The sequence below is a fragment of the Eriocheir sinensis genome, chromosome 61 (genome assembly GCF_024679095.1).
Source record: "Eriocheir sinensis breed Jianghai 21 chromosome 61, ASM2467909v1, whole genome shotgun sequence".
Taxonomy (NCBI): Eukaryota; Metazoa; Arthropoda; class Malacostraca; order Decapoda; family Varunidae; genus Eriocheir; species Eriocheir sinensis.
In genome coordinates this window covers 8666590-8692739 of record NC_066569.1, presented here as the reverse complement: position 1 = coordinate 8692739, position 26150 = coordinate 8666590, and the positions used below count along the sequence as shown (strand labels likewise).

Genomic DNA, 26150 nt, shown 5'->3' with positions numbered 1-26150 from the left:
CAATAATTTTCACTAGTTAAAAAAATAAAAAATAAATTCAAAACTGCCCCTATCATTATCTTTTTTATATTCACCCAGACAACTTCTCCTTTAAATCAATATGTGTAGTTCTTTTCACCATTTGTCAATCATACTTTTCCCACCATGAACAGTTACTTTCACCCTTCTTAGAAAAACTACCTCAGAACTGCCCTAATCATTCTTACATTCACCCAGACAACTTCTCCTTTAAATCAATATGTGTAGTTCTTTTCACCATTTGTCAATCATACTTTTCCACCATGGGCAGTTATTTTCACCCTTCTTAGAAAAACTACCTCAGAACTGCCCATATCATTCTTACATTTACTAAGACAACTTCTCCTTTAAATTAATATGTGTAGTTCTTTTCACCATTTGTCAATCATACTTTTCCCACCACGGACAGTTACTTTCACCCTTCTTAGAAAAACAACTTCTCCTTTAAATTAATATGTGTAGTTCTTTTCACCATTTCTCAATCATACTTTTCCACCATGGGCAGTTATTTTCACCCTTCTTAGAAAAACTACCTCAGAACTGCCCATATCATTCTTACATTCACCCAGACAATTTCTCCTTTAAATCAATATGTGTAGTTCTTTTCACCATTTGTCAATCATCTTTTCCCACCACGGACAGTTACTTTCACCCTTCTTAGAAAAATTACCTCAGAACTGCCCATATCATTGTTACATTTACCAAGACAACTTCTCCTTTAAATCAATATGTGTAGTTCTTTTTACCATTTCTCAATCATACTTTTCCACCACGGGCAGTTATTTTCACCCTTCTTAGAAAAATTACCTCAGAACTGCCCTAATCATTCTTACATTCACTCAGACAACTTCTCCTTTAAATTAATAGTTGCTTCAGTCACCCTCTTCACCACGGACAGTTTTTTTCAGTCTCCTCCCAACACGCCCGAACGCCACACTGCCCCCTGTATTTGATTGGTTTCTCTTCCTGCTCCGTCAAGTCTCTGGAGTCAAAACAGTTTTCCACTTTTTCATCTCCACTTCTCAATCCTCTTTTTCATGTAGTATTTCTCAGATTTCTTTTTTTCCACTTTTTCATCTCCACTTCTGAATCCTCTTTTTCATGTAGTATTTCTCGGATTTCCTTTTTTCCACTTTTTCATCTCCACTTCTGAATCCTCTTTTTCATGTAGTATTTCTCGGGTTTCTTTTTTTTCCACTTGTTCATCTCCACTTCTGATTCCTCTTTTTCATGTAGTATTTCTCAGATTTCTTTTTTTCCACTTGTTCATCTCCACTTCTCAATCCTCTTTTTCATGTAGTATTTCTCAGATTTCTTTTTTTCCACTTGTTCATCTCCACTTCTGAATCCTCTTTTTCATGTAGTATTTCTCAGATTTCTTTTTTTCCACTTGTTCATCTCCACTTCTGAATCCTCTTTTTCATGTAGTATTTCTCAGATTTCTTTTTTTCCACTTGTTCATCTCCACTTCTGAATCCTCTTTTTCATGTAGTATTTCTCGGCTTTCTTTAATCACTTCTTTGCCACCAACATTATTTTATCTATATCCATGTCTATTCCTTTAAACCTCACACGATGGCATTTTCTATTCCATCTGATTTCTTTCTTTCATGTATTTCTAAGGCTTGTTTTTTGTTCTTTTCCACCATACTTGTTTAATATATTTCAGTGTCTGCTGCTTTATACCTCAAGAGCGAACACAGTCTTCTAATCGATCCTCTCCCACACAATGGCATCCACACTGCCATACAATCTCTCTGTCGTGTAGTTTCCAGATATGTTTCCTCAGTCCTTTGATGCCATTTTTATAGTGTCAATTTGGATGTATTTCCTCAGAGGCAGACAACACTCGCAGCAGCGTAGAAAACAAACGTGAACTTGGAAATCGCTGTAAATTGCATCGCTGTGAATGTTTGGACTGGGGACAGGCTCAGGAGGGAGGAGGAGGAGGAGGAGGAGGAGTCTCAGGCACCCAAACGGAGAATAAATCAGGGTGCAAAATGAAGTGAAGGCGGGGAAGGAGGTTTAAGGTGTGTTCTTCAACTTGCTCACAACGTTCCATCTCTCGTCCAGTCCATCGCAAAAACACGGTGCTTATCATGATGGAGGATTACTGGGTTTAGTTTGTGTTATTGGCTTCATTCGTGTTTGGTGTATATAAACTAGACTACTACATTCCATCTCTCGTCCAGTCCATCGCAAAAACACGGTGCTTATCATGATGGAGGATTACTGGGTTTAGTTTGTGTTATTGGCTTCATTCGTGTTTGGTGTATATAAACTAGACTACTACATTCCATCTCTCGTCCAGTCCATCGCAAAAACACGGTGCTTATCATGATGGAGGATTACTGGGTTTAGTTTGTGTTATTGGATTTATTTGTGTTTGGTGTATATAAACTCGACTACATACAATTAGGTGAGTTTTCTGTCAAGCATTAATGAACTCTTTGGGGGTACTGGTGCTCTAGAGAAAAGTGATCATTGTTCTTGCTCGGAAAAACTCGGATAAAGAAGGATGAGATATATCGTCAAATTGAAGATCTAGAATTATACTTTTCTTTGATATTACTTCATTGTTATACCTCGCCGCAATTTTTTAGGTTAGCATTCACTTAATATGAGTAGCTGCAAGTGTTGTCAAGCATTAATGAAAGCTTTGGGGTACTGGTGCTCTAGAGAATAGTGATTATCATTCTTGCTCTGAAAAACTCGGATAAAGAAGAGTGAAATACATCGTCAAATTGAGGATCGAGAATTATACTTTTTTTTTTTTACAGCAGAGGAGACAGTTCAAGGGCATAAAAAAAAAATAAATAAATAAAAAAATAAAATGAAAATAAAATAATGAAAAAAAAAAAAGGCCCGCTACTTACTGCTCCTAATTTGTACTTTGATATTACTTCATTTTTATACCGACGCAATTTTTTACGTTAGCGATCACTTAACACGAGTAGCTGCAAGTGGAACAGTGTGTGCAAGTTGGAGGACACACCAGTCATAGAAAAGAAGATATTAACACAGCCAGTAAGTCAAACCACCTCAAAGAGACCCATCTATATACACATGTACAGACACTCCCAGCACCCAGAACCACCCCTCCTTCACTTCCTCCTGCTCCTCCTCCTCCTCGTCACCCTCCCCACCCCCTGGCATCCCCCACACATGAGTACAGGGTTCAGACAAGGCTGGCGGCATAGGGGGAGGCTCACCACCACCTTGCATGGGCCGACTGGGGATGCAGCACAGACTAACAGTAGTATAAAAACCTTAACGCAACAGCAGCTGAGAATCGTCATAACACAAATTGGCTTGCTTAAACACTTGCTGGGGTGTCGGCATGGCATATCCTGGCATAGCGGGAGTGTGTCGCTGCTGAGGCTGTCCTGGTCTTCTCTCTTGCATAGATGGAGGGCTGCGCGGGATGAGGTCTGGGCTGCGATAGGGGCTGAAGTGTGGGCTGAGGGTGGGCTGAGAGAGGCCGTGAGGGCTGTGGGAAGCCTCAGCAGCCCTTCTGGGAGTGCTAGAAGTCAGACAACTTTCTGTGGGGGGAGAGAGGAGTCAGAGTGTTCCTGGGTGGCGGCGGGGAGAAGCGATGTCATGCAGGGGGTGGAATGTTACCCTTAAGGACTCTGGATCCCTCAGCCTATGACCCTCACAAATACCCTTACATAATCTTTCTCATGAATACAAACTTGAAGCAAAAGGAGAGTCCAGTAACTTATGACCACTCCAGTCTGTTCCACTTCCAACTTTGTGTAACTTTGCTTTTCCAAATAAACGAAAGCCAAAACAATACATCTATGACCCTCACAGATACATCCTCAAATGACTTTTCTTGTTAATAAAAACTTGAGGCAGAAACACAGAGCAACAATTTAAGAACATTCCTGTCCACTGGTCTTCCTATTCTGTCTAACTTTACCAGGTACACAAAGGCCAAAACAAAAGCCCATAGCCCTCACAATCCCCCTTAAATGACTCTTCTATCTATCTGTTCTATATCTCCAATCCCCTGCTCTCTTGGGTGGGATGGCCGCGGCAGAAGTGTCTCCATCTCTCCCTGTTCTGGCACTCCCTCTCAGCACACTCAATCCAGCTCCTTCCAACTCTCTCACTCCAGTACTCCCTCACCCTACTGATGATTTTCTTGTTAATAAAAACTTGAGGCAAAAGCACAATGCAGCAATTTAAGAACACTCCTGTCTACTCCCCTTCTTCCTCAGTCGAACTTTCCTATTCCAAATACACAATCGTCAAAACAAGAGTCTATAACCCTCACAAATACCCTTCAATGACTTGTCCCTCTAATACAAACTTGCAGGAAAAGAAGTGTAAAAAATTAGAACACTCCTGCCACGTCCCTTTCCTACTGCTTCACCAAATTACCAAGGGCCAAAACAAATGTCCATGGCCATCACAAACACCCTTCAATGCCTTGTCTCTCTAATACAAACTTGCGGCAAAAGCACACTGCAGATATTTAGAACCCTCCTGCCACTTCCCCTTCCTACTCAGCCTAACTGCTTCCCCAAATTAACAAAGACCAAAACAAACGTCTAAGACCCTTGCATATACAATCCTTCAATGACTTTCCTCTTTAATACAAATCTGAGGACAAAGCATAATGTAGCCGCTTAAGAACACTCCTGCCTGCTCCTCTTCCTCCATCCTCTGCCTGACTCTGCTCTACATGTGTGTGTGTGTGTGTGTGGGTGTGTGTGTGTACAGCAAATCATCTCTTTAATGTGGTGGCTGGAAGGGTCTTTTGTCAGTACTGATGATGATAATGACTCCTGGCAAACTTATTAGTCACTGGGCATCAAAATGGTAGAGCAAGATGCGAGGGTGATTCGTCCTTGGGTGGAATGTCCCGGTTGACTCACCCCTCAAGGATTTGTTCCCTCGGGTGATTTGTCCCCTTTTTTGGTTACGAAGCGTATACACCAGAATGTTTAAAATAACTTTATCCCGGTAGCTGCGGGGATCACGTTTCTTAAAGGCCCCTCTAAGCGAGAAAAATGAGAAAAAATCATCACTCACGCAAACCATTTCATAATATATATCAACGCATTTGTGATCAGTTTATGCATCATCTATTTTGGGGGTTTTATATTATGGCAAAAATTTGGCCCGTCGCTGCTACACGGTAAAGCCACAAATTTGGCCCGTCGCTGCTACACGGTAAAGCCACAAATTTGGCCCATCGCTGCTACACGGTAAAGCCACAAATTTGGCCCGTCGCTGCTACCGGGTTAAATCATGAGCCACAGCATGAAGGAAGTGTATATTTTCATTGGGATCATATTTTTCAATGAGACTTTTGACGTTCTTAGTGACGGTTGATGGCTTACATACCAATCCAGACTGTTCAAACTTAATCATTTTCTCACTTGCAAGAACTTCCTTTTTCAGTCCTTTGATAAGAAGCCAAGGGTGAGGGAAGGTTTGTGTTGCAGAACTTTGAGGGGCATTGTGGAACCCCTTCAAGTTGTTAATGGTGTGAGGTTTATCTTGAAGGGCTCTGTCACATGCATTCCAATCAGCAATTTTGGACCTGTGAACCATTCTCCTGCGGTTCTGAGCACGGCCTCTGAACCAGTGGAATTTACAGCAGGGTAATCAATAAGTTGAGGCAAATCATCATCATCAACAAGCTCTTCAAAATCAGCCGCTGCATCCTGTGTGGGCAAGAAAGCTAAAACTGGGAAACAAGGTATTTTCATAACATACCCCATGATGGAGCCTTTGCCTCTCTTTGCGGTCCACATCCTCATGACGGAACCTTTGCCATGCAGTCCACTACTTTTCTGTAAATGTTTTGGCTGAAGTGGAAGAGACAAAGAGTTACATAGGCAATTTTTTTTTTTCTACATGCTAGCCTATTGTGCTGGTAGGCTTTCTTCAGGGGCCTGGTGGTCGGTGCAAGCCCGTCATGGTGCAGGCAAGTATAACCGAAAGAGACAATAAAGGCGTTGTAAGAAGCCATTTCAAAATCCACCATCACATCTTGAGGATTCAGTTCAGGTTGCAAATCCTTAAGAGTGGAGAAAAGCCGAGTGTATGTTTCTTCAGTCCTACTAGGGAGCAGTGCAAAGACTCGAGGAACACTAAATGCTCCGTCTTGGCCATGAACGGTAAAGAGCTGCACATAGACTTTGGGACAACATTTGAAGGTTCCATCAAAACCCCAACTCTTATAGCGGACAAGATCCCTCAACCCCCGAGCAGAGGCAAAGGGCCATATTCTTAACGTTTCCGGGCTCACACACCCACATTTGATAAGGCTTTCGTAGGAGTTGTGGGTATTTCCATGGCTAGATTCATGACCCTGGTGGTAATATGACAAAGCTCCTGTACCATGAACGTGAAAAAACACTCATGGGAACCTTTCTGATAAACTTTGTGGCATTTGGAAATATTTGTTGTGAGAGGAGGGAGCGTCTGAGAATACCACCCAAAGACAGGTATACAATTCTCATCCTCAGTGCCAGAATAATGCTGCAGAACACCTCACCCGGCTCTAACTTGTGTACTCTTCAGGAATAACAAAGCCAGTGTGAGTCTGGGGAATTGGAGGAGCTTGTTGAGCATCCTGTCGCCAATGCTGCAAGTAGCGGCTTATAGAAGTGGACGGCACATGAGCCAATGAACGTTCATCCAACTTTGACAGAACATTAGCCACCAAAGCACGAGAGGATTCTTGAGTGGAGGCAACAGCTTTCAACTCAACCACGGCCTCCCTCGCCTTGACACCCGCAGCAGCCGTGGAATGATTGTGCTCGTTCACACTTTTCAAGATAGTGAAGGTTTCATCCCCTACAGTTGTGTGAACATGAGCTAAGCCAAAGAATATACAGCCAAGGGAACGAATCACCCGAGGGGACAAATAACACTAGGGTTCAAATCCTCTATGGTTGAACACCCCGGGGATGAATCAACCGGGACATTTCACCTGGGGACGAATCACCCAAGAGCCAGGGCATGGAAGTAGTTGAGCTCTGGAAACAAAACTTGCATTAGTGTGCAGGACAAACTCTGAGGATGATATCTGTGTGAGTGCAAGTTGATGGTGGTGGTGGTGAAGGGAACCCCAAAGTGAAGGTCCTGTGAGGGAGAACAAAGGCGAGTGAGTCGTTACGTGGGGACAGGTGGCGGCACACAGCCCTGGACCACAACAAGAGACAGTCAAAACTCTGTGGAAAACTATGTCGCCATACACTAAGTTGGTCTAGAGGTCCCATCCCTTTCTCCATGGCTACAGGAGCTGATGGTTGGGTGAAAGGATGGAGTTAGGAGTCAACGCTACCATGGAGGGAGGGTCAGGGAGGAGCAGGGCTTAGGGACCAGCTTAGTGTACAGCGACTATAATTATGAAAAATGAGGTGAGGAAATCCTTCGAGATGATGACTAAGGACCGCTTTCACCATCACTTTGTTTGTTTTGATCGTTACCAATGGCGGCGATCGGCACTGTAGTATTTCCACGTGAAACTGGCCTATGGGGTAGTGGCGGCTGAGGGGTTAGCCTAGCCCCGCACCTTGCCACACACCCTCAACACCTCTCGCTTCGTCTGCAGCTGCCAGTACCCCATCGGTCAGTTTCATGTGGAAATACAATAGCTGCGATCGCTGCCATTGGTAACGATGAAAGCAAACAAGGTGACTGTGAAAGCAGCCCTCAGAGGTGCCAAACACAACACAACAACACACTAACTCCGTGCTAAGCTGTGTATAAACGCCCAAACAGGTGGCGAGTGGGGGAGAGAGGGAGGGTTACTGTCTCTGTTGAGGAGGATGATACAAATGCAAAAACTCCGTCAGTGGTGAGTGTGGCAGAACACTGTGGCTCTGGGGCCTAGGCTGGGGTGGCGTCCCTATACTCATGCAGGACTTGGTGAGCACAACGCAGCACACGGAACACTCACCCACACCTCAGGGGACTCTGCGGCCTTGCTACACGACCCACACTACATCACTACTGTGTTTTATCGGCACAAAGAACGATCGGCAAGTGACTTGACTCGTGCACGGAGAAATATCAGTGACTGCAAGTGCTCTATATGGAGGTTTTAACAGGAGTCCAGAACAGTGCATATAGCAAATACCTCTTACATGAGTCTGGTCTGATTGTTACTGTTGAGTGCGTTAAACTTTTCCATTAACAAACTGTCGTGGTGGTACATAGCTTGTCAACCTAAATGACACTTTCCAACATGACTTAAAACCTTCCTGAAGAAAAAGAGAGAAGGAAAAACAGGAAAGAAGAAAGGAAACTAGACGAGAATGAGGAGAAAGAGAATGATGGAGATAGGAGTAGAACAGGGAAGGAGGAGGAGGAGTAAAACAGGGAAGAAAGAGGAGGAGGAGGAGAACAGGAAAGAAGAAGGAGGAGGAGGAGGAGGAGTAAAACAGGGAAGAAAGAGGAGGAGGAGGAGAACAGGAAAGGAGGAGGAGGAGGAGGAGGAGGAGGAGGAGGAGGAGGAGGAGGAGGAGGAAACAGCCAGTCACCAAAATAATACCCCCTTCTCAAAGTCCCGGGTGCAGGATCCCTACTTGAGAGCAACCCAGAGCTACAGCCAGAGAGAGAACCCACTACACCACCACACCACCACACCACCACACCACCTGACAACCTCTGCCTCCTCCTGCCTTTACTTAGTCCTTTCCTCTCCCTTCCACACCTCCTCCATCTTAGCCCATCATACCTGTCTGGAACATAAACATTCAAATAGAAGGGTCAGACACTGTGAGTTATGTATAGGTGAGGGATGCTATAGAGGAGTAGAGTGCATGAGTTTGACACATATATGCCTTGGGGGCCATCAAAATATTATGTAGAGCTTTTTTTTATTCCTTTTAGAGTTTGAGTTTGACACATATATGCCTTGGGGGCCATCAAAATATTATGTAGAGCTTTTTTTTATTCCTTTTAGAGTTTAGACCCTACCCATCCTTGTACCACATGTCCAGATACCCCCTGGCTAGTACCTCCCCCACAGTTAAGTTTGCTTTTTCAAATACAATAGTTTTGATTAATACCTGCAAATCATCATCTTTGGGTTTTGGTTCATAATCTTATGTTATGATGGTAAAGAATCACAGATAAGTTTGAAATGAAATAGCTCTCTTGACATTTACTTAATTTTCATATCTCTTAAGAAACGGGAAAAAATCTTGGAATATTCTGAGCACACGGCTGCAGCTCCTCCCCTCACACTAACAACACTTCACTACACCTCCCTCCCTCAGGCATTACGTAATATTCAAACAGCCCCTTGTATTCTAAGAGCACTCAGGTTCTTTTATCCTGAAGACAAACAATGTCACCAAAAACAGGACAAAAAATAAACTGTCACGTAGCAGCCTTCAGAAGTAATATACAGAAATGATCCTCGTCCTCCAACTCCCATCATCATCATCATCACGGTTCCAAGCCTGAGAGCCGATTTCACAGTCCAATACAGTGTCTTCGTAACAGCTTGAACCAAACTATAGAATCCCAAACAATCCAAAACGGTGAGGTCTTCGATGCCACACTAAATACACAAGACTTTTCCTGTACAGTTTCGTCAAATTTGTGAACTTAAATATAAACACCAGACACTATACAAGGAAATTTCGAAGGCTCTGGTATTGGTTTGGGAGCTTACTAACCCATCATGGGGAACTGTGAAACTGGCCCTTAGTCCCCCAGGTGTCAGTATCGTGCAGGTGAGTGAGTATTAACGAGGAACACCACTTACGGAACACCACCTGATCCCTCCCTCTCTTTCTCTCTCTCTCTCTCTCTCCCTCTCTCCTCTAGGCTGACACTGTGGAGGTGCTGGAGTCTTTTCCCTCCAGAGTTTTAATCAGCTGACTGGAGGAGGATAATGGAGGAGAAAAGAGAAGAGAAAAGAAGTTACTATCATCATCATCTTCATCTTCATGCTAATTCTTTGGTATTCAAGCATCACAATCATCATCATCATCATCATTTTGTTTTGTTTTTGTCAATGGACCGTATTGGCTGCCCGGCGGTGACTCGGAGACAAGTACTGTATTGACTTAACTCGGTTCCTCTTTTCTACTTTGGGAAAAATTAATACTAGCTGTCGTTTGGAGCCAAATGTCCAAACGTGGTACCTGCTGGTAGAAAAAAATGTATTTATGCTTTGCTGGTAAGGTTTTAAGGTTTGCGTCTGTGTGTGGTGTGTGTGACCACTGAGGGGTGAATATGCCGCGGGGCGCAGTCTCCTGAGTGGCCCAAACAGGCAAAACACAGCTGGGAGGTTTCGTATTTTTTTGCCCAAGGGTTTATTTTCCTCTCCAGCAGCTTAGAATGATTATTTAATTTAGCACCCCCTCCCTCCCCTTGTACCCAATTTATCACCTCTCCCTCACCTGTATCTCATCTTGATGTCGCTGGCGCCTCCACAGTACTCGTTGATGACCAGCTTGACCAGGAAGAGGTGGAAGATGACGATGAGGGCGATGATGGTGAGCCAGAAGATGGTGGGCAGCCCCCCCCACTTGTGTCCGTGGCGGTGGAGGGCGATGACATGGTGCTCGTGGGCCGGGGCTGTGAGGGGAGGTGGAGTGGGGGAGCGGGGTTAAGTGAAGTGATGATGGATGAGTAGATGAGTGGGATAAAGGAGAAGAATGAAGAGAAGGAGGAGGAGGAGGAGGAGGAGGAGGAGGAGGAAATGTAATGTATAGAAAGGGACAGATTCTCACCTACATGATATTAAAACACACACACACACACACACACACACACACACACACACACACACACACACACACACATAATCAAGTAAAAATACATACCAAAACAAATAAAGAGAACAGCAATTACTCGTTAAGCATCTCCCTCCATTCTCTTAATTAAAATAGCATCTCTAACGACCATGTTTAATAATTATCTCTTCAGCTCGTAACACACACACACACACACACACACACACACACACACACACACACACACACACACACACTCCCCCCCCCCAAAAAAATACCCAGGGCAATTTCACACACGTCTACACACTCACAAACAAATGCGCACACACCACCCATAAAAGCGTACATACCGAGGGCTATTTCGTGTACGTGGATGGTGTGCTTGAGCTCCTCCATGTGCGCGCGGTCAGAGGTGATGTAGAGGAGGGCGGTGAGGGGGTAGGTGAGCTTGACGGGGAAGGTCTGTTGCTCCGGCCTGCAGGGGGAAGGGGGAGAGAGTTAGGTTTGGTTAGGTTAGGTTAGATTTTGTTTTGTTTGTTTTGGTTAGGTTAGGTTAGGTTAGATTTTGTTTTGTTTGTTTTGGTTAGGTTAGGTTAGGTTAGATTTTGTTTTGTTTGTTTTGGTTAGGTAAAGTTAGGTTAAGTTAGGTTAGATTTTGTTTTGTTTGTTTTGGTTATAGTTTGGCTCGTTTGGGTCACATTAGGTTAGGTTAGGTTAGATTTTGTTTTGTTCGTTTTGGTTATAATTTGGCTTGTTTGGGTCACATTAGGTTAGGTTAGGTTAGGTTAGGTTTGCTCAGATTTGGTTTTATTTGGTTAGGTGGTTTTGTTTGGTTGAGTATTGTTTTACTTGGTTAGGTTAGTAGGTTAAGTTTGGTTGGGTGAGGTTGGATAAGGTTTGGTTAGGTTATATTTGGTTTGTTTTGGTTGGGACAGTTTTGGTTTGGATTCGTAAATTTGTGTATGTGTATGTGTTTGTGTGTGAGGGCGTGTGCGTTCATATGTGTGTGCTGCATACATACTTGAGCTCCACCGGTGGGTCGAGGCAGCCAGCGTCACAGGCGTAGTAGTTGCGGTCAGAGCGGTCGAGGGCGGCGTGGATGACCGCCTTGTAGTCCTCCTCCTGCACCACCACAGACAAGTTGAGGTGCGTTGCGTTGCCATAGCTCACGCGTCTGTAGGGAGGCAGAAGGGAGGGAGGGTAATAATATGGATGGAATACTGTGTCTGATGGTTAGCATGTGGGAGTGGCGTCCAGGAGGATCCAGGTTCGCATCCCACCCACTGCCACAAGGTGAGATTTTTCAGTCACTGCCGAGCGGCCCAAGACTACCCATATGGTGTCCTGAAGACCACCTATCAACCCAGACTTCAGATTCTCTCTCTAAAAGAAGTATCAAAGAGGAGCCTTCATCTATTCTATCCTGTCCTACCAAACATAGATTACTAGTAGTAGCGGTAGTAAACAGACACCCTCGCCATGGACTGACAGGTCTTCTGGTGTCTGTTCTTCCTATGTATTCCTATGTATGAGCTCCAGGGGGTAGAATGAGCCACACAGGATGGAGCCTCTATAAGCACTACACATAAAAAAATGATGACACTATAAAAAAACCTACCACATTAACTATGGTAGCAATGGTGTATACCCCCAACCTTACCTTATAACTCCTACCACAAACATCCCTACCACAACCACCACCACCACCACACACGCGCAGAACTGAAGTAGCAGTCACTGTATAAGCCTACGGTAGATTGTGATAAAAAGGAGGAAGAAGGTCACGGTGCAAGCCTACGGTAGATTGTATTGATAAAAAGAAGAAAGAAAAAAAGAAAAGAAATAATGCTACCACATCCACCACCACCACCACCACCACCCACCTGAAGTAGTAGTCACGGTGGAGGTCCTTGGGGTGTGTGGTGAACTCAAGGTGTTGGTTCTTGAAGCGCAGCCCACCGAAGCTGAGGATCATGGCCTGTATGATGCCGTTGGCCCCCGCCCTCACCAGCTGATGACACCCCTGTGGACAAACCCCTGGGTAAGGCGCCAGTACACTTAACCCCTTGGATGCGGATTTCCTAGAAGACATCATCAAGCTACAGGAATGGAACAAAAAGTGGCTGCTATAATTCAGTGAAGAAAAATGTAAAGTCATGCACCTTGGGAGGAGATATCCAGCACACCAATACCACATGGGAAACACTCCACTATCCACCACAGAGGCAGAGAAAGACCTGGGAGTGTATGTTACCAGGCTACCAGTGAAGGGATATCCAGCACACCAATACCACATGGGAAACACTCCACTATCCACCACAGAGGCAGAGAAAGACCTGGGAGTGTATGTTACCAGGCTACCAGTGAAGGGATATCCAGCATGCCAATACCACATGGGATATCCAGCACACCAATACCACATGGAAACACTCCACTATCCACCACAGGGGCAGAGAGAGACTGGGGGTGTGTGTTACCAGGCTACCAGTGAAGGGATATCCAGCACACCAATACAAACACTCCACTATCCACCAAAAGGGAGTGTGTGTGTTACAGGCAGCAGTGAGTGATAGGATCCAGCACCAATACCCACATAAACACTCCACTACCTGTATGTTACAGGCTACCAGTGGGATATCAGCACACTATCCACCAGCGTCACCATCCACAGGCCGACCACTTTGTTGGTGTCCTCGATGGTGTCCAGCTTAGACCACAGCTTCTCCGCTTGCCTGGGGGGGGGACGAGGATGTAGTGTGTATGTGTGTATATTTATCTCCTCACAGTATACGGGATAAGGGGTAGTTCTGTGTTACCCTGTCCTTATGTCTCTTATTTATTCAAGGTCAAGGTAAAATTCTGTCAGTCTCATAGTGCCTGTCTCTCTGTTTGTCTTTGTCTATCTTGTAATCTATCTCTGTCTCTGTCTGTTTCATAGTCTCTCTCTCTCTCTCTCACACACACACTCACAGGGTCTGGTGTCCTCCATAGCAGCCCTCAGCGTAGGCAATGTCCCGCAGGATGGAGTTTCGCTGCTCCTCGCTGGTGGACACTTGGTACAAGGGCGCCGGGGCCTGTGGGGGAGAGTGGGAAAGAGTCCGTTAACTCTCTTCTCTGCCAATACCATGCAGGAAATATCAGGCCGTCAACACACAGAGATGAACACACCCACAAGATACACAGCATACACCCACAGCACACTCAAAACACTCACAGCCCAGCCCAACAGTTCAACACAAACACACACATAGATAATTAGACACATACTGACCATAAGAGACATTGAAAATTCAGATAACAAACATGGAACCTTGAGAAACACAAGATACAAGAGTGTACTAATTAGAAAGCCTGTAGATATTGGTTAAGGTTGAAACACACACACACACACACCGATGAACACATTAGAAGACTTGGATTATAAGAGAACACTTGCAGCCATGGTCCACAAACACACACAAAATAAAGAATATATAAAGAAATAAGTAGATAAATACATAAGTAAATAAGAAAGAGAAAAAGAAAAAAATATTACAAAAATAAACATACATGCACCTGGGAAAGAAAGAAAGAAAGAAAGAAAGAAAGAAAGAAAGAAAATAATAATAAAAAACAAGTAAATAAAAAAAGCAGATCTACGAAAGGAAGAAAGAATATAATCATGAAAAAATAAGTAAATAAAAAACACACAGACCTAAGGAAAGAAAGAAAAAGAGAAAGAAAATGACAAATAAACAAATGAAAACACACACACACACACACACACACCTGGGACAGCACACGGTAGATGGTGGCATTGATGAGGTCACCGTTGAGTGCGTTCTCGGCCTTGGAGTGGCTGATGCTGAACCCGGATGCCCAGAGCTCCTGCCACACCCGCGCATGGTCCTCCCTCAGCCGGCGGATGTTGCCCGTCACTGCCGTCTTGAGCACCTGTCGGGGGGAGGGTAGTATTTTTATGGGAGAAAAAAAGATGGACCAAAAAAGCCTTCTAGTAATGGAAAAAGCCCATGGTGGTGGTGGTGAGGGTTGCTGCGATGATGAGGGCGTGGTGAGGGAATGGTGATGATGAAAAGGAGTGACAGCAATGAAATGATGATACTGATAATTTCTTGAGTATAGTACAGTCAAACCTCATCATCCACAGGGGTTGGGTAACAGACACACTGGCGGATGTTGAGGATCCATGGATATGTACTGAGAGATACACACTTACAGCAAAGACTAGTGAAGTTAATGCAAGTATGAAGGTGCTTAGGGTGGCAGTGAGGTGTGCAGTGAGCCACAAGTGCTTTGGTTGGCTGTAAAAGCCCTCAAGAATACGAGAGAAACACAAACTCAGACAGGGAAAGAGAAGGAGAAAGGCACAGACAGACAGGCAAACAGACAGCATGAGGGTGAGAGGGACAGAGAAAAAACAAATTCGAGAAAACACAAACCAAGAGAGAGAAAAACGAGGAAGAGATTGAGTTGGGCACATCTTAAACTTCACATTCAAAACCTTACCAGCGACGGATGATAAGGTTCGACCGTATATTCAATTTCCTGACAATGATACTTTTTTGGAGAGAGTACAAACAGACTGGCAAACACTCCCTGGCCTAGAGAGCGTGGCGTTTACCGAGATGGCGTTGTGCTTGATCTGGTCCCTGTGCGCTGCGTAGGTCTTGCTGAGGATGGGTTCGGTGTAGTTGATAGCCGTCACGATGTGCAGAGTTGTGGACATGCGGGACTTGATCTGGGAGAGGGATAGAAGAGAGAGTTGAGGGGGTTGGGAGATAGAGAGGTGGGAGACAATGGGAGAAGAGGAGATATGTTAAGAGAATTGAGGGGGTGGGAGAGGGGTGGGAGGGAATGGGAGAGAAAGACAGATGTTAAGAGAGTTGAGGGGGATGGGAGAGGGGTGGGAGGGAATGAGAAAGAGATATGTTATGTTAGGAGCTTTAACTCAGGCCCTGTACACTACAAATAACACACACACACACACACACACACACACACCTGGAGGCTGGAGGGCACACGCAGGGACACAATAGCCACACCGATGACCTTGTTGGACTTGGGCAGCTCCACCGCGCCAGTCACCACTGTGTACTGGTGCTCCCCCTCCCCGTGCACCAGCCTGAGGGGGTAGACATGGGGAGAGTGGTGATAATGGGAGATTGGGGAAGGGTGAGAAAAAGGGTTGAAAGTGCGGATGTCTGTATGAGGAGACGGGAGTGTGAATGAAAAAGGGGGGATGGTAGGGAGTAGAGAGAATGGGAAAGAAAGGGAATGGGGTAGGATACTTAAAAGGAGTGGAGTATGATAGCCTGGGGAAGGGAGGGAAGGAAGGGCTGTGATAAAGGGAGATGGGGTGGGAAGAAGGGCTGAACGGAGATGGATGTGAAGGGAGAGAAAAGAATCGAGAAACACAAACAAAGACAGGGAAAGAGAAGGAGAGAGAAAGACACAGACAGACAGGCAAACAGACAGCAAGAGGGAGAGAGGGACAGAAAAAAATGAATACGAAAAAACATAAACCAAGAGAGAAAAAAAAAAGAGCGAGCGATTGAGTCGGACACTTCACAACAATTCCACTCACTTAATGGTCTCGGTGGATGCTGAAGGCCAGTCCCCAAGCCCCATCTGCTCCACATCCACCAGGGCGTCCTCCTCACTGGGGTTGATCACCTGAGGAAGTAGAGGTAGAAGTAGATGTGGAGGAGTAAGACATGTATTCTCAAAACCCATCACCCAGGGACACAGAGCCAGGTTTGTCTGTGTGTTTGTGGTGTGTGTGTGTGTGTGTGTGTGTGTGTGTGTGTGTGTGTGTGTGTATTCAATGTCTTTCTCATTCTCTGTCTGTCTTTGTCTCTCAATCTATCTCTCTTTCTCTCTCAGCATCCTCATCTTCTTTTACTCTTTTTTCCTCCCTTCCTGATCATTTTTCTCCTTTTCCACCTCCTCCAATTCTTCCTCCTTCTCATCTATTGTAAATTCATCGTCCTTCTCCAAATAACTAATCTGTTTGTCTGTCTGTCTGCCTATCTATGTACCCATCTAGGAACCAGGTACCCAGGTATTGACCAGCCCAACAGGGAGGATGAGCAGATGGGTGAGATGCAAGCCAACTCCCTGGGCTCACGGATACATCACTAGGCACACTAACCATTGCATAACAGAGGTGGATGGTAGAAAATGGTAAAATTAATACTGAGTGAAAGGGGAAAATTACAAATAGCAAAAGAAGTAGAAATAAAAGAAGCAATACAACTAAGAAGAGTGGATAGCCTGAGGAAGGGAAGGAGGGAGGGGCCATGATAAAGGGAGATGGGGGTAGGAAGAAGGGCTGCAAGGAGAGGTGAAGGGAGGGAAAGTAAGGAAAGTTTATGGAAAAGAGTGGAATATGCTTGTCTAAAGGAGAAAGAGCTAGGGAAATGAAAAGCTAGTGAAATGGAAGGATGATACACACACACACACACACACACACACACACACACACACACACACACACACACCTTAATATCTTGCAGCAGGAGGGCAGGGTGGGAGCGGTGAGCATAGGTCTGATACACCACGTCCAGCGCAGCCCCACTCTGCTGTTCCCACGACTGCAAACGGTGAACTATTCCCGTCCTGTACTCTGTCACCAAGGCCTCCTGTACTTGCTGGCCTGGGGGGGAAGGAGACAGGAGAATGGGGTTGAGTAGGAAGTGGGGATGGGTGGGGTTGTGTGTGTGTGTATGTATGTGGTTATATGTAGGGAGAGCTGTGGAAATGGAGTGTATGTATGTATGTAAGGTTATTTTTTCTTGTTTATTTTATTTTCTCTTCCTCGTTCTCTATAGTTCTTCAATATCACCTTTACCAAATGATTTCTCCCTCTTTCTCAGTATCCTTATCCTCATTTCCTCTCTTTTTTCCTCCTCCCTGCTTATTTTTCTCCTTTTCATCATCATTTTTTAATTCTACCTTTTTCAAATAATTACTCTGTCACTATCTCCCTCCCTCCCTCCCTCTGTCTGTCTGTCTGTTTACCTTTCTGTCTCTTTGTCTGTCTGTCTGTTTGTTTATCTTTCTCTGTTTCTCTCTCTCTAACTGTCTGTCTATTTATCAATCTGTCTGTTTTTTGGCCTATCGATCAATTTGTTTTCCTGTCTACCTGTCTCTTTGTTTTTTTTGTCTACCTGTCTGTTTTTCTGTCTACCTGTCTCTGTATTTGTTTTTCTGTCTACCTGTCTCTCTATTTGTTTGTCTCTCTACCTGTCTTTATATTTGTTTTTCTGTCTATCTGTCTGTTTTTTTGTCTACCTGTCTCTGTATTTGTTTTTCTGTCTACCTGTCTCTCTATTTGTTTGTCTCTCTACCTGTCTTTATATTTGTTTTTCTGTCTACCTGTCTGTATTTCTGTCTATCTGTTTCTGTATTTGTTTTTCTGTCTATCTGTCTCTCCCCTCCCCCCACTCACCATCCAGGGACACCAGCGCAAGGGGGCGGTAATGGACAGGCAGGGACAGCGTGCGGCCGTTCCTGATGTAGATGGGGCTGTCGTGGTCCAGTGTGACGCCCAGGACACCATTGCCTACGTAGGGGACGAAGGGGCGCTCCTCCGGCAGGCTCGGGGAGTGGAGGATGTGTGCGTCCTGTTCCTGCTCGGCCTGCCAGAACCTGTTGAGACGCAGGGCCAGACTCCTGCTGGCTACGTCTGGTGTTAGGGAGGGAGGGTGAGGTTAGTGATGGGTTAGGTGGTGAGGTTAGTGATGGGTTAGGTGGTGAGGTGATAGGTAACATTATAGATTAAAGATTATAAATGCTGATCAATATAAATAAAAATCAATTACATAAAAATAAGTTAAAATGAAACAGAAGTAAACAAAAATTGATGCCCTCGACTACTTACGTCCTCTAATGTAAAAAAAATATCAAAATAACCCAATTGATGATGCAAAAAATAAATAAAATAAATAAAATCTGCTCTCCTAACCTGATCAACAAGGTAAAAACTAACCAAAAATCAATATAACCTGACCCCCCCCCCACTCCCACCCCCCAGCCCCTCCCGCAGTCCACCCACTCACCCTCACCGAGTCCTGAAGGTCGTGTGTGCAGCACCAGGCGGAAGATGGACGGCCCACAGTACAGCAGCACCACCAGCAGCACCAGCACCGCCAGCACCAGCTTGCGGTACCTGCACAGACACACGAACACACTCATGATGGATATATTATAGAAGAGAAATACACAAACAGATATATGCACATGGATGTATAAAAATAGTACACACACACACACACACACACACACACACACACACACACACACACACACACACACAAGACATCAAGAAATACAGTTTTCCATAACAACATAACAACATGGAACGGACTTGACGAGGAGACTGTGTGTGCAAAAACGATTCATGAATTTAAAGCCAAACTGGATAATAAGCGTTATGGAGACGGGACAGCACAAGCCTAGTACAGCTCTTTTCCTGTATTTCACATCTAGGTAAATACACACACACACATTACACAGATAACCTCAGCACATACAGTAAAATAAAAAATAAAGAAGAATAGAAAAAAATCACACCGTACTAATAAGTCCATTCAATTAAGTTTACTGCATAACAAAATAACCGACTAGAAAATGACAAGAGGAATACTAAGAACGATGACCTCTGAGCTGCCTCCTTTACTAATAAAAAAGGAGAAACAGTAATAATGATAACAAGGAGGAATGAATAACTGCAGCGAGTGGACTAAAGTGGACTAGAAAATAACAAGAGTGGACTGGAAAATAACAAGAGGAATACCACGAACAATGACCTCTGAGCTGCCTCCTTAAGTAATAAATAAAGGAGAAATTAATAATGATAACAAGGAGGAATGAAAAACTGCAGCGAGTGGACTAGAAAATGACAAGAGTGGACTAGAAAATGACAAGAGGAATACCACGAACAATGACCTCTGAGCTGCCTCCTTTACTAAAAAAAAAAGGAGAACTTAATAATGATAACAAGGAGGAATGAATAAGAGAGAGCGGCAAGTTGCAAGAGGGAGAGTACTTACGAGATGTACCCGTCAAAAACCCTCTTCACCCTCTTGATCACCTCATTGACATCCATCGTCTCGGCTCGTCTCAGCTCCTGCACCTGACGGGAAGAAGATGGATAGAGGCAAAGATAAAAAAATAATAGGAAAATAAATAAATAACACAAAATAAAAGTATAGTGGTTAACAATCCTAAACAAAACACAAAATAAAAAGATGAAGTGGTTAACGATCCTAAACTCATTTTTGTGGTACGGGTAATAAATAAATGACACAAAATAAAAATATACTGGTTAACGATCCTAAACTCATTTTTGTGGTACGGGTAATAAATAAATGACACAAAATAAAAATATACTGGTTAACGATCCTAAATACAAGTCATTTTCATGGTACGGGTAATAAATAAATGACACAAAATAAAAATATACTGGTTAACGATCCAAATACAACTCATTTTTGTGGTACAGGTAATAAATAAATGACACAAAATAAAAATATACTGGTTAACGATCCTAAATACAACTCATTTTTGTGGTACGGGTAATAAATAAATGACACAAAATAAAAATATACTGGTTAACGATCCTAAATACAACTCATTTTTGTGGTACAGGTAATAAATAAATGACACAAAATAAAAATATACTGGTTAACGATCCCAAATACAACTCATTTTTGTGGTACAGGTAATAAATAAATGACACAAAATAAAAATATACCGGTTAACGATCCTAAATACAACTCATTTTTGTGGTACGGGTAATAAATAAATGACACAAAATAAAAATATACTGGTTAACGATCCTAAATACAACTCATTTTTGTGGTACAGGTAATAAATGACACAAAATAAAAATATACTGGTTAACGATCCTAAATACAACTCATTTTTGTGGTACAGGTAATAAATAAATGACACAAAATAAAAATATACTGGTTAACGATCCTAAATACAAGTCATTTTCATGGTACGGGTAATAAATAAATGACACAAAATAAAAATATACTGGTTAACGATCCTAAATACAACTCATTTTTGTGGTACAGGTAATAAATAAATGACACAAAATAAAAATATACTGGTTAACGATCCTAAATACAAGTCATTTTTGTGGTACAGGTAATAAATAAATGACACAAAATAAAAATATACTGGTTAACGATCCAAATACAAGTCATTTTCGTGGTACGGGTAATAAATAAATAAAATACACAAATAGACTGGTTTGGGTAGACGGTGGCTGAGTGGTTAGTGTGCGGGCCTAGCATCCACGGCACCATGGACATCATCGGTTCCAACCCCCACGCTACCACCTGGGATTTTTCAGTCACCGCCAAGTGGCCTAAGACTACCCATATGCTGTCCAGAAGACCACCGATCAACCCGGACTCTAGAAGAAACTGTCCAAGTGAATCAAGAATGAGTTCCGGGGGGCAGCATGAGCCAAGCATAACTGGCGCCACTATAAAAAATTGCCTGCGCTATGACGGGTTTGGGCCGACCACCTGACCCATGAAGAAAGCCTACCATTGCAATAGGCAGGGATGTTAAAAAAAAAAAAAAAAAAAAAAAAAAAAAAATAATAATAATAATAATAAGTGGATGATCCTCCTCCACCTTGCTCAATCAGGTGCTAATCCTTCCTCCGTTACCAATACTTCCACCTTTTGTTGCACTGTTCCACTCCACATTCTCCCATATAAAAAATCATTAATTAACCCAAAACCGAACTCACCTGCTGATTGCCTGTTGCCATGTTGATCCTGGTGGACTAATTAGGATAAGCTGCTTTGTAAGTGCGTGTGTGTATGTGTGTGTGTGTGCGTAAGTATGAATGTAGATACATATGTTACAGAAGGCAGGATTAGTTTATCTCATTTTCCTTCCTGTATCCAAATCTATTTTTGTCTAGCTTAGTATGTGTGTGTGCGTACGTGTGTGTGTGGGAGGAATGAGTGGAGAGATGAGGGGATGGAAAGGAAAAAAGGAGGAAAAAGAAGGAAAAGTAAAAATATATCTGTGGTGGGGGTGAGGTGGGGGGAAGAAAGAGAGAGGAGACAGAGAGACAGAGACAGAGACAGAGACAGAGAGAGAGAGAGAGAGAGAGAGAGAGAGAGAGAGAGAGAGAGAGAAGGAAAGAAGGATAATAAAAAGGAAAGTCATTACAACAAGGAAAAGAAGGGTGGAAAAGGCTGCCAGAAATTAGAGAATGAAAACAGAGGAGGAAAAGAAGTATAGGAAAAGAGGAGTTTGAGGAAAGAGAGAAAAAAAATGAGAGGTAAGGAGGAGGAAGTAAGGAGGAGGAAGCAAAGGATAAGAAAAGTTTTAGAGGAAAGAGATAGAAAAATAAGAGAGGGAAGGAGGAAGAGAGGAGATAATGAGAGGGATGAAGGAGGAAATAAGGAGGAGGAAGCAAAGGATAAGAAAAGTTTTAGAGGAAGAGATAGAAAAATGAGAGAAAGGAGGTTGAGAGGAGATGAGGAAGATATGGATATGAAGTTGCAGAGGAAATAAGAAAAAAGGAGGAAGAAGGAAAAGAGGATGAGAAAGAGGACAGGAAAAAGAAAGGAGGAAGAAGGAAAAGAGGATGAGAAAGAGGACAGGAAAAAGAAAAGAGGAAGAAGGAAAAGAGAATGAGAAAGAGGACAGGAAAAAAAGGAGGAAGAAGGAAAAGATGATGAGAAAGAGGACAGGAAAAAAAAGGAGGAAGAAGGAAAAGAGGAGAGAGAGGACATGAGACTTTGTATATTTCATTTTTGAAGAGTTGTTCACAGGAGTAAGTGCTGGCATACATGGCAACAATGCATTTTACATGTTCAGTGTAATTTGGAAATATGTTAGAAGGGAGGACGAGTTCACGGAAGAAGGACAGTGGAGAAGCAGTATGGTACTTTGCCTTCAGTTCGTCATTACACTGAAGCTCCACCAACTCCATCTGCAGGGGGGCAGGGGCTTCATCCACAGGGAAGTCAAAGGGGAAGGTGAACAGCTTGAAGCCATGAGCCAGTGGAGTGACACTTGTGAAAGGCAAATTCCTCCCACAAAGAAGTGACAGTACTACCAACACAAGTGTTCAAGTCAACGTCGTCAGGTGCACCACCAGCCGCAACATGAAGAAAATGCATTAATTGATGAGCACCCAGCTGAGCCTCATTTTCATTTTCTCCCTGGCGATTCCCCGTGGTGATTCTGTGGTAAGGATCTCAGTCACGCAAATTTGCCCTGTGCTACCCGCCACAATCACATCGAGTGGTGCTGACTTACTCATTTAGGTGGCTAGGCTGTTGCGGGCCAGATTGTCAGGTTAGGTTAGGTTAGGTTAGGTTAGGGCGATGGGCCATGAGTTCGGACTCTTCGGGCCGGAGGTTGCCGACCCCTCGCGTAGGGTTTAGGGGGAATAAGAATATGGAGGAAATAATGAAGAGGAGAGGAAAATACTGACGGGGGAGGAAAATAAGTGATGGGGAGGAAAGTGTAAGGACGGAGAGAGAGAGGGATAGCGTAGGATAAAGGGAGAATAAGAATATGGAGGAAATAATGAAGAGGAGAGGAAAATACTGAAGGGGGAGGAAAATAAGTGATGGGGAGGAAAGTGTAAGGACGGAGAGAGAGAGGGACAGCGTAGGATAAAGGGAGAATAAGAATATGGAGGAAATAATGAAGGGGGGAGGAAAATAGCAAAGGGGAGAAGAAATCATGGCAAGGATGGGGAGGATAACATAGGGAAGGAAGGAGAAGGGGAGGAAATGAAGAGAAAAAGGAGAATAAATAGAGGAAGAGGGAAGAGGAATATGATGAAGGGGGAGAGAAAATTAAGAGGGGGGTGATAACGAATAGGGAGAAGGATAACAAAGAGGAAAGGGAGAACATGAAAGAGAGGGAGATAACAAATAGGGAGAAGAAAACAAGGCAAGGGAAGGGGAGGATAACATAGGGAAGAAAGGAGAAGGGGAGGAAATGAAGAGAAAAGGAGAATAAAGCAGGGAAGAGAGAAAAGAAATATTATGAAGGGGGGGAGAGAGAAAATTAAGAGGGGGATGATAACGAAAAGGGAGAAGGATAACAAAGAGTGGGAGGAAGATAACAAAATGGGGAGAAGAAAACAAGGTAAGGGAAGGGGAGGATAACGTAGGGGAGGAAGGAGAAGGGGAGGATATAGAGAAAATTAAGAGGGGGATGATAACGAAAAGGGAGAAGGATAACAAAGAGTGGGAGGAAGATAACAAAAAAGGGGAGAAGAAAACAAGGCAAGGGAAGGGGAGGATAACGTAGGGGAGGAAGGAGAAGGGGAGGAAACAGAGAAAATTAAGAGGGGGATGATAACGAAAAGGGAGAAGGATAACAAAGAGTGGGAGGAAGATAACAAAATGGGGAGAAGAAAACAAGGTAAGGGAAGGAGGATAACGAGGGAGGAAGGAGAAGGAGGAAATAGAGAAAATTATGAGGGGGATGATAACGATAAGGGAGAAGGATAACAAAGAGTGGGAGAAGGATAACAAAATGGGGAGAAGAAAACAAGGCAAGGGAAGGGGAGGATAACGTAGGGGAGGAAGGAGAAGGGGAGGAAATAGAGAAAATTAAGAGGGGGATGATAACGAAAAGGGAGAAGGATAACAAAGAGTGGGAGAAGGATAACAAAATGGGGAGAAGAAAACAAGGCAAGGGAAGGGGAGGATAACATAGGGGAGGAAGGAGAAGGGGAGGAAATAGAGAAAATTAAGAGGGGGATGATAACGAAAAGGGAGAAGGATAACAAAGAGTGGGAGGAAGATAACAAAATGGGGAGAAGAAAACAAGGCAAGGGAAGGGGAGGATAACGTAGGGGAGGAAGGAGAAGGGGAGGAAATAGAGAAAATTAAGAGGGGGATGATAACGAAAAGGGAGAAGGATAACAAAGAGTGGGAGGAAGATAACAAAATGGGGAGAAGAAAACAAGGCAAGGGAAGGGGAGGATAACGTAGGGGAGGAAGAAGGGGAGGAAATAGAGAAAATTAAGAGGGGGATGATAACGAAAAGGGAGAAGGATAACAAAGAGTGGGAGAAGGATAACAAAATGGGGAGAAGAAAACAAGGCAAGGGAAGGGGAGGATAACGTAGGGGAGGAAGGGGAGGATAACGTAGGGGAGGAAGGGGAGGATAACGTAGGGGAGGAAGGGGGAGACTTCGGCCAACTCACCTATTCCTTTGCTTTCATCAGCTACTTATTTCCCTCATGCCATGCTCTCCCCTCTTCCAGGCTTCCCGTAGGACTCTCCCCGGCACTAGTCCTTCAGGGGATCACAAGGGCCTCGGCTGTCACAAGGAAAACGCAGGAAAATCGAGGAAAATAGAAGGACTTGTCTCTCCTCCACCACGACAATCACCTCCTGTTGGGTGTTTGAGTAGCGGCTTTGGCTTCAACTTCATTTCTGTCTTTCGTTTCTATCTCTCCTGTTCCCCTTTCCTTATATCTCCCCTTTTCCTTAATCTCCTCCCTTCTCCTTGCATTTTCTACATTATCCTCCCCTTTCTTTGCCTTGTTTTCTTCTCCCCATCGTGTTTCTCTTCTCCCCTTCCTTATCTCTCCCCTTTTTCCTTATTTTCCCTTCCCTGCATTATTGTCCCTATCTCTTATTACTTTCTTTCCATATTATCCGAGAAGAGAATGATAAAGAATAGGAGGAAATTAATAAGGGAGAGAAGAATTAAGGAAGGGTAGGGAAAGGGAGAGGAAAAGAGGGATGGATAGAAAGCATAAGGAAAGGAAGGTAACATATAACAAACTTCTATATAAACTACTTAATAATGTTCTTTGTGTTTTATTAGTCTACTGTTTCCTAATTGTCTCTTTTTAGGGTTGTATTCGCAGTGGAAGTCATGTGCAGGGTTTCGAACTAACAACATAGCTGGCTCGGAGATGGAGTTTACCGTTATTTGGCTTTAATATCCGTAAATAATCACTACCGGTATTGTTATTTGGTGATTTGGAAGTAAAGTTAGCTAGTTTTCGCTTCTAGTTTGTATAGGAAGAGAAATAACACCCACCCACCCACATACACACACGCCGGGCAGGTCCCATGATCATCTTTGGGGTCATGAACCGCTGCTCCCCGCCAACACGTACAGACCGATTTAATTAGACTTATTCGACTTTATTCCCTTTATTTTATCTTATCATAGCTTGCCCAGGCCCGTATATCCATGGCGGGGCGCAGAGAAGCAATATGCCTTCCCTTCTGCTTCTTGTAATGTTCCGATCTTTATATTATATCTGTCACGTGTTGTTGGTTTTGTCATGTGATTTGTCATTTGTTGGTGTTATTAACATATATTCGTATCCATTATTAGTCCCCTCTTTCCTTAAGTAATTAGATATCTTTATGCTGTGATTTT

General features: G+C 43.7%; 1 protein-coding gene and 1 long non-coding RNA gene across 2 annotated transcripts; both read right to left on the bottom strand.

Moving 5' to 3' along the window:
- Window positions 1-98: 98 nt before the first annotated feature.
- On the bottom strand, window positions 99-819 carry LOC126986349 (uncharacterized). Its single transcript, XR_007739615.1, has 2 exons — window positions 552-819; window positions 99-317 (listed from the first exon to the last, which is right to left on the bottom strand). It is a non-coding gene; the product is annotated as an uncharacterized LOC126986349 (long non-coding RNA).
- A 7831-nt stretch (window positions 820-8650) lies between these two features.
- Window positions 8651-25164, bottom strand: LOC126986348 (uncharacterized protein KIAA2013 homolog). The gene is made up of 16 exons (XM_050842397.1): window positions 24955-25164; window positions 19793-19875; window positions 18800-18909; window positions 18190-18426; window positions 17240-17394; window positions 16324-16412; window positions 15741-15861; window positions 15361-15477; window positions 14508-14672; window positions 13710-13813; window positions 13384-13471; window positions 12623-12762; window positions 11761-11913; window positions 11090-11214; window positions 10404-10581; window positions 8651-9879 (listed from the first exon to the last, which is right to left on the bottom strand). Exons 2-16 carry the CDS (start codon window positions 19846-19848, stop codon window positions 9822-9824), a joined length of 1896 nt encoding a protein of 631 aa, XP_050698354.1. The 5' UTR covers window positions 19849-19875; window positions 24955-25164; the 3' UTR covers window positions 8651-9821.
- Window positions 25165-26150: the final 986 nt, after the last annotated feature.

Coding starts and splice junctions, on each gene's coding strand:
- LOC126986348 (XM_050842397.1), bottom strand. CDS start 19,848: ATGGATGTCAATGAGGTGATCAAGAGGGTGAAGAGGGTTTTTGACGGG. Junction 16,413..17,239: donor TCCTGCTGCAAGATATTAAG/GTGTGTGTGTGT, acceptor CTACTTCCTCAG/GTGATCAACCCCAGTGAGGA. Junction 11,914..12,622: donor CACCGTGACTACTACTTCAG/GTGGGTGGTGGT, acceptor GCCTCCCTACAG/ACGCGTGAGCTATGGCAACG.